This window comes from Marmota flaviventris, chromosome 9 (assembly GCF_047511675.1).
Source record: "Marmota flaviventris isolate mMarFla1 chromosome 9, mMarFla1.hap1, whole genome shotgun sequence".
NCBI lineage: Eukaryota > Metazoa > Chordata > Mammalia > Rodentia > Sciuridae > Marmota > Marmota flaviventris.
The window spans coordinates 65,603,450-65,612,074 of record NC_092506.1 but is presented as its reverse complement, the minus strand read 5'-3'; the positions used below and the strand labels follow the sequence as shown (position 1 = coordinate 65,612,074).

General features: G+C 37.3%; 1 protein-coding gene and 1 pseudogene across 4 annotated transcripts in view; one reads left to right on the top strand and one right to left on the bottom strand.

The window, feature by feature from the left end:
* Positions 1-8,625, top strand: part of Clns1a (chloride nucleotide-sensitive channel 1A) — a 38,207-nt gene continuing 29,582 nt past the window's right edge. For all 4 annotated transcript variants that reach the window (XM_071616523.1, XM_027942718.2, XM_027942717.2 and 1 more), the window contains exon 1: positions 1-200. In XM_071616523.1, coding sequence (XP_071472624.1) covers positions 61-200 — 140 coding nt within the window. In that variant the 5' untranslated portion in view covers positions 1-60. The remainder of the gene's footprint in view (positions 201-8,625) is intronic.
* LOC114098473 (RING finger protein 11 pseudogene) lies at positions 7,016-7,477 on the bottom strand (annotated as a pseudogene).

The window sequence follows — 8,625 nt, the reverse complement described above, 5'->3', positions numbered from 1 at the left end:
TCCGGGGCGTGTTGCAGCGAGCGGGTATTGCTGTGTCTTAGTTTCTGAGAACCTGTTTCGATGCTCCCGGGTACAATGAGCTTCCTAAAGAGTTTCCCGCCGCCGGGACAGGATGAGGGGCTTCGGCAACAGCAGCCAGATACAGAGGCTGTGCTGAACGGAAAGGGCCTCGGTATCGGCACTCTTTACATCGCGGAGAGGTAGGGTCCCTTTTCACCAGCGATGGCCTCTGGCGCAGGCAGTGCAGAGGAGCGAGGCGGTATGCGACCTCGGGGCTGCCGGGAGCAGAGCGCGTGCTGTGCGTCCTCAGGAAGACTATTATTCCACGGTGCCCTCCCCTGGATGGAGCCTTTCTTTCTCCATTCTCCAGATGGAATTTCCCACGGTTTGTGCTTTTCTACCCGCCTGTCTACTGCAGACCTGGAGCGTGCGTTGTCATTAGTTCATGATCACGGTTAAGGTTTTGAGTTTTCGAATTCTGAGTTAGACTTTCAGTTTGCTTGTCTTTGTGAAAGAACTTGTGAGAAGGATGTTGCCCTGCATAAGATATGTAAGCTCAGAGCAAATTGTAGGGGATTTTGAAAGTTTGGTTAAGGAGTATAGATTTTCTTCTCTAGGTGTGGATGGGAAGAGGAACATCCTCAACCCCACGCACGCTGGGATTAGATCCAGAGGCACCTGACTTACTTTTGGGGGTCCTGGAAGGAATTTCTTTTATTTGGACACCTGTAGCACCTTGGAATTTCACAGACGTGTCTTAAATATTGCTTTTGAAGTCCATGTTGACTAGACGTGTAACCCCCTTCTTCCAAACTGACAGTGACACATGAATCGTCCTTCGCAGACTCTTGATTTCCCCTTTTGCTTCCTTCTATAGCCAGAGAATTCTCTGCTTTTTTTATATTTATTTTTTAGTTATATTTGGACACAATACCTTTATTATTTTTTTTAATGTGGTGCCGAGAATCGAACCCAGGGTCTTGTGCGTGCGAGAAAAGTACTCTACCGCTGAGCCACAAGCGCAGCCCCAAATTCTCGGCTTTTAAAAGCTCATGTGATTATTTTGGGCCACCCAGATAACAGGATAATCTCCCTATATTATTGTCAATTGATTAGTAAATTTAATTGCATTCCCAAAGTCCTTTCTGCCATTTAAAACATATTTACAGTCATGACACTAGGAAATGAATGTCTTGGAAGCCAAAATTTTGCCTACTAGATTCTGGGCATAAAAATTGTAAAGAACCTTGATTCAAAGGGAAATTTAGATGCTGGGCAAAGTTTAGGTTTTCAGCTAGTCACTGAGGAAGTATAGCTAGAAACAAAAGCAAATTTGGGATGAAGGGCAGGTCATGAGTTTGGTCTGGACATGTATGGAATAAAATAAGTGTGTCTCTCTTAGGGGAGTGGTATTAAAGATTTGGAAGTCGTTACAGTAAATATTAACATATACTCATGGGAGTTGAATAACTCAAGAAGAGAACAGTATAGGAGTTGGGGTTGTGGCTCAGTGCAGCTTGCCTCCAATGTGTGAGGCACTGGGTTTGATCCTCAGCATCACATAAAAGTAAATAAATAAATAATAAAGGTATTGTGTCCATCTACAATTAAAAAAATATTAAAAAAAAAAAGAAGAGAACACTATAGATAGAACCTTGTGGATACAACTACATGAAGAGGTGAGTCATGGAAGAAGAATAAAGGCAGTCAGATAAAATCAAAAAAGCGTCTGTTGGGTATTGACAAGAAGATCTTTAATCTTGGGGGCAACAGTTTCTTTTAAATAAGTAAAAGCTAGAGCACAGATATATTTCTAACCCTTGTACAATCTTTTTTCTTCATTGCATCTCCATACATTGGTTCTTCTTTCTAGAATTTCTTTTTTGGGAATATCTGGTACCTGATTTTGTATTTTGAAAAGTTTCAGACTTAAAGAAAAGCTGCGAATGTTATTAACACTTCTTATAAAAATCCATTACTGAGGCTGGGGCTCAGTGGTAGAGCCTTTGCCTTGCATGTATGAGGCACTGGGTTCAATCCTCAGTACCACATAAAAATAAATACATAAAGATACTGTGTTCATCTACAGCTAAAAAAAAAAATATTAAAAAAAAAGATTCATTACTTGTTAACATTTTGCCATATATCCTTTTTTTCTTGAGCTGTTGGAGAATTACAGGCATGTTTTTCACCTCATCTGTAAATACATTAACATACTTCTGAAGAACAAGGACAATCACAACCCAGTTGTCACACTCTGGAAGTATTAAATCCTTTTAAGATTTTATCTATTTTTTTTTAAGTTTTGATTTTTAATCAACTTTTCACTAACAAATTTCTCATTTCTTTAAGAAAACATTTTTTTGTAATACGTGTGTAAAAATTGTATATATAATGTACAAGTTATGTATGTATAAAATATAATTTTTTGAGGTTTCTTTTTTTCATATTTTTAGTTGTGTGTTGTAGCTGTACATAATTGTGGGATTTGTTGATATATATTTATGCATTCATACAACATAGCAATATAATTTGGTCAGTATTACCCATTATTTTCCCCTTCCCTTTCCTCCTCCCTCCCCTGGTCTCTTTCCTTTACTGATCTCCCTTCAATTTTCATGATCTTCACCACCACCACCTTTCTTTGTCCTCTCTAGCTTCCACATATGAGAGAAAACACATGACCCTTGACTTTGAGTTTGGCTTATTTCACTTAACCTAATGTTTTCAAAATTCCATCCATTTTCCTGCAAATTACATAATTTCATCTTCTTTGTGGTTCAATAAAACTCCATTGTGTATATATACACATTTTGTTTTTCCATAAATAATTATAATTAAACCAACACTTGGATATCTGTATATATCTCTTCACTCACTGTTAGCCCCACCTCCTTGTTTATCCCCCTTTTTTGTTCGTTCCCACCTAGCATTCCAAGGTTTTAACATACTGGAAAGTCTTCCTGAAGAATGTGACAAATGATAATTAACAGCCAGGTGAATGGGGAAATGTTCTAATTAGAATAAATAAGATAGCTAGATGCAAGGTTGAAAACCATTATTCTGTGTACCAGGATATGTATGTGTGTATTTCACATAGACACACACAGCATATACATGTATACCCAGTCCAGCAGTTCTTCAATAAACCTGGAGCAGGAGAGAGCCATATGCATGAGCATGGTTTATTATTATAACCCTTAGACTTTGTGGAAACTACTTTAGGATTTCAGTCAAAGAGGAATAGTGTCACATTTGACTTTTAGTAAATAGCTTCTAAAGTATGTATTCAAAGAAGTAAATTTTGCAGCCTTATTTTCAGAGTTCAGTTTTATAAGAAGTCGACTTTTTATCCAAATAACAAAGGTATAGAGGCATGGATAATTCAAAATAGGCCACTTAAAACAGGTAAGATAGATAATTAAGTAACAAATAAATAACTTAAACTTAGAAAAAAATTCCTTTTTGGATCTCATTCAGAATTAATTTTAAACCAAATAATTATGCCAACCCAAGTTCAAGACCTCTCTTAATCCCCTGTCCTGTTTTTTTTCACCCCATGCCAGGAATAAAGGACACTGACCATGCTTGTGCAAAAGCATGAATTTAGCAAAAACATTTCTGAAATGCCAGCTACTTAGGAGACTGAGGCAGGATTGCTAGTTTGAGGCCAGCATGGTCAGCTTATTGAGAACCCTGTTTTACAGCTTAAAAAAAGTACTAGGGATCTAGCTAAGTAGTTGAGTCCTTGCCTAGCATGGGCGAGGCCCTAAGTTCCCTTCCAAGCACTAAAAAAAAAAGAAAAGAAAAAATTATCTCTACATGTTTACTGGCTAATTCTTTTTTTTTTTTTTTTTTTTTTTTGACTCGTTTTTTTAGAACTGGGTGTAGTCAATTGTGTATTTTGGCTTGGGAGGACTTTTCTTCTAAAATACATGAAAAGTAACTAAAAAATATGAACTTAATGATCAGGTAAATATAACTTTTAAGTGCAATTTGTCCCTGTCCTAGGGTGCTAAATCCATTTCTATATATTACCGTGAGAGTTCCATTGGAAATGCTGTGCTAAGGCAGTAGTCTTGACAGCAGTGAGCAACTACACAGCACTTATTATGGTTTTTAAATTGAAGTCTGTAATTTGATAGGCACTGATTCTATGTTTAGATTTCAAACATAAAATGTTTTGTGACTTTGAATGTTTGAAATTATTTTGGACATTTAGGTATAGAATGTTCCTTTCTAAATTATGATCATACCAGAAGACTGTTGAGGTAAGAAAAGGGCAGTTTGTTTTAAGATAAGATGGTTTTAGTAGAGCGATTCTCTGGTCCATGAACACTCTTCTATCTCTACATTAAGAAGAAAGAAACAAACAGAAAAGGCGCATACATCGCACAATCTAATTACATGATAAAACCTGTTTCTTTGAACTGTTGGGGATGAGTCATTCTGGAAAATTATTTCTAGAGTTCTTTTTTTTAATATTTATTTTTTTAGGTGTATTTGGACACAAGGCCTTTCTCTCTCTCTCTCTCTCTCTCTCTCTCTCTCTCTCTGTTTTTCTTTGTCTTTCTTTATTTTTATGTGGTGCTGAGGACCCAACCCAGGGCCTCACATGTGCTGGGCGAGCGCTGTACCTGAGCTACAACCCCAGCCCCAATTTCTAGGGTTTATCACTTCATGCTCTCTACAGTTTTAAGCCAGCCAGATTTTCCTTTTCTTTCTTTTTTTTTTTTCTGCCCTTCACAACTGTATTATAACTTTATTTAACAACTCAGTAAAAGCCACAATTGATGGATTTTAACATGATATGTGGAGAACAAAGTCAAGGGATATAAAGTGCCCCAAAAATCATTCTGTTCAATACCGGTGCCTTCAATATTACCAAACTTCTGTGAAAGAAGCCTTATAATAAAGAAAGACTAAAATCAACATAAAACTGATTAAAAAAAAAAAAAAAAAGCTCATTTAGCAATTCTGACAATCTAGAAAAGAAGGTCTGACTATAATACTGGATAACATAGACATCATGTTTTAAGTAGAAAACACAAGAACCAAAAGTAATTATCACTGAAAATATTGCATAACTTCAGCTGTTTCCTCCAAATTTGCTTTATATAATCGGATGGATATAAATTAACGAACAAAATTTAAGCAAGATACATTAACAATTTAACAGAACCCGATAATCTGATTTCTTCCAATTTTTCTCAAATTCATTTGAGTGTTTCCATCATGGTGTTCTTAAGGAAATCAACATATGGCTACTACAGTTGGATGTCAAATTAAATACTTATGATATACTAAATTCTTCTATAATACAATTATGAAGAATCTTTAAGGAACTTATGTTTTGTAAGTAGAAAAGTGTTAGAGTCAAACATTCAACTCAACAAAAATAAGAAACATTTCTGATTCCTCTGTTAGGTGTAGACTGCTTCTCCTTTTGCTAATGAATGTTGTTTAGCTGTAATATCACTGAGCTGAACAGATAAATCACCTGGAGTACATAAGGAAAAATAAACACATGCTAAATGGATATACATTAATACTACATCTTTACTAGACCATCTCTACCTCTAACACTTCAGAAGCTTAGAGATTTAGAGTATTACATTAACTGCAAGAAAAATTAAAGGAGAAATTCCTTTTTTAAGACCACAACTATGAAGTCATGTGGTTATAAAATTCTGCATTTATGTGCAAAACATGAATCACATTTACCTTTATTCTCCCTACTTAGTCTTGTCAATCACCTAGCAGGACTTAACAGATAACCTCTCAAAGAAACAGAGACTGAGATGTGTTTATATAACTTCAGTAACCTCATCACTACAGTAATGAGAGATGCAGAATCCTTTTGCTATGGTTCAAGACAACAGGGAAGGAGAGATCACAAGAAAGAGAAATCAGGGCTGGGGGTGTGGCTTAAGCGGTAGCGCGCTCGCCTGGCATGCGTGCGGCCCGGGTTCGATCCTCAGCACCACATACAAACAACGATGTTGTGCCTGCCAAAAAAACTAAAAAATAAATATTAAAAAAATTCTCTCTCTCTCTCTCTTTAAAAAGAAAAGAAAGAGAAATCAAAATTATTACAACTGAGAAACTACTTCTCATTAAGTTTTACCATGGTGCCACCTTCATTTTTACATAAGCATAGTGGCATAATTCAAGCTCAGTAAATCGGAAATCTTAATATTTAAAATTTACCTTGACTTTCATTTATCACCATATTAACAACCAAAAGAATTAGATAAAACACATAGGAAAGGGTAATGTTAAACCCACCTTGCTGAGTTGATTTATTGACACATTAACTCATTTTTATATAGAAAAGGGATAGTGTATCTCAGTTTGCTTACAAGCTAGGAGATCACTTAAAATTTTGCATTTCCTAACTGCAAACAGAATATAGCACTTACAACAGGTTATAAATAAACTGGTTTTCAAGCATAGAGTCAGTCCCAATGATAATATACTATTTAAAAAGACCTAAGGCAATGAATTCCATTTCCAGTGGGAAAAAAGAACTGTGCACACAAGCTTAAAACTATTTTTGTGTGTGTGTGCCAGTGTTATAAAATGTAGCTTTTAATAAAACCTTGACCCAAATGCCATTAACTTCAGAAAAGAATTTGGTGGAGAGAAGAAAGTTATTTCATTTAGGAAAAATAACCATTATCTTTTTTCCTAATCTTCAACACACACACAATTTAAACATATACAGTTGCTTTAATACTTTACATAATTCCTATGTACTGGAGCAATAACAAGGTCTAAATACAATTATATTCTTAAACACTGGGTCAAGGCTTTACATAAAAATATCATCCTACTTCCCCCCGCTAAGTTTCTAAAATATCATATACTTTCCTCAACATCTGCAGCCATCCAGGAATTTTTAGGAAACTTTTTGTGCATGATCTTAATTCGTAATCCTGGCTCTTTGCACTCAGTGACTAAAGTTAAAAACCACCAAAAATGATGGTTCACTTGAAGTCAGAGAGACCCTGGCTCAATTAGTCTCATAGGATGAGAGCAGTGCTGCATCAACTGGCTCCATGCAGGAGGGGCACGTGAAGGATCTCATCAATCAGTCATCTATACAGTCCAGATGATGTGCATGCACAGCAGAAATCAAATTGGGTTCCCATAAACAAAGTCCCATCATACAGCTCCCACACTCCCGGATCTTTTCTTCTGATCCGTCTCTTCCAGGGTCATAAACTCCTTCAGGCAGATGCTGTGTAAGGCCTATTCTTTAAGCTATCCTAATTTGTTCCTCTTCAGTCAGCTGAGTTGCTAGCCGAGTCTGGCTAGGTATTTGATGATAAACTGGAACTAGAACTTGTTCCTGATATGGCGGTGGCGGCTCCTGATCCTGCTCCTTCCCCTCGCCAAAGCTAGCATGGTCGGACCAGGACTTGTGAAGCAGGGAGATGTCATCCGAGGTGGGGGATTTGAGACAGTTCCCCATCTTCCAGGGCTGGGGTGTGTGATCTTTGCGCCGTTCTGGCGGTCTTCTCCTGGCTTTCTTTTTTTTTTGTACCAGGGATTGAACCCAGGGGCACTCAACCACTGAACCATATCCCTAGCCATTTTTTGTATTTTATTTAGAGACAGGGTCTTCCTAGTTGCTTGGGGCCTTGCTAAGTTGCTGAGGTTGGTTTTGAACTCATGATTCTCCTGCCTCAACCTCCTGAGCCATTGGGATTATAGGCATGTGCCACTGCACTCAGCAATGGCTTTCAATTTTTTAAAAAGCTACCATTAGTTGGGAGGCTGAGCAGGAGGATCACAAGTTCAAGGCCAGCCTCAGCAAGTGAGTGAGGCCCTAAGCAACTTAATGAAACTGTCTTAAGATACAAAATTAAAAGGGCTGGAAATGTAGCTCAGTGCTAAAGCACTTCAGGGTTCAATCCCTAGTACCAAGACGGAAAAAAAAAAAAAGACACAGTTATATTGCCTTCAGTATATTTATGGAATTAAACAGTTAATTACCATAGTCTTTAATACACTGCCTTTGTTTTTTCTTTGTGGGGGTGGAGATCTTGCACACGCTAGGTATGCTGTAGCAAACCATGCTAAATATGTGTTCTATCACTGAACTACAGCCCCAGCCCTTTTTAATTTTTTTTTGTTTTGGGACAGGATATCACTAAATTGTCCAGGTTGACTTCAAATTTGCAGTCCTTCTGCCTTAGTCTCCCAAGTAGCTGGGATTATAGAGGTGCTTCTCCATGCTCAGACCTGCCTTTGCTTTTAATAATGCTTTTGATAACTGAGGATCATGTGTTATATACTTGTTATGTTGTTCTAGAAGGACTTGAGTGTAGAATTCAACCTCCTCTTCACACTGAATGTGAACAGTTCAGACTGCCACACTGTCCTTGTTTCTGCCCAAGGGAGTCCTGGATTCTCCTATTATACTTTTGTTTTTGATTGGGTAGATATTAGATACCTCAGCTTATTAAAAGTGTATAGAAAAATTTGGGGCTGGGGTTATGGCTCAGTGATAGAGTGCTCGCTTCACACGTGCGAGATCCTGGGTTCGATCCTCACCACCACATAAAAATAAATAAGTGAAATAAAGGTATTGTGTCCAACTATAACTAAAATATTTTT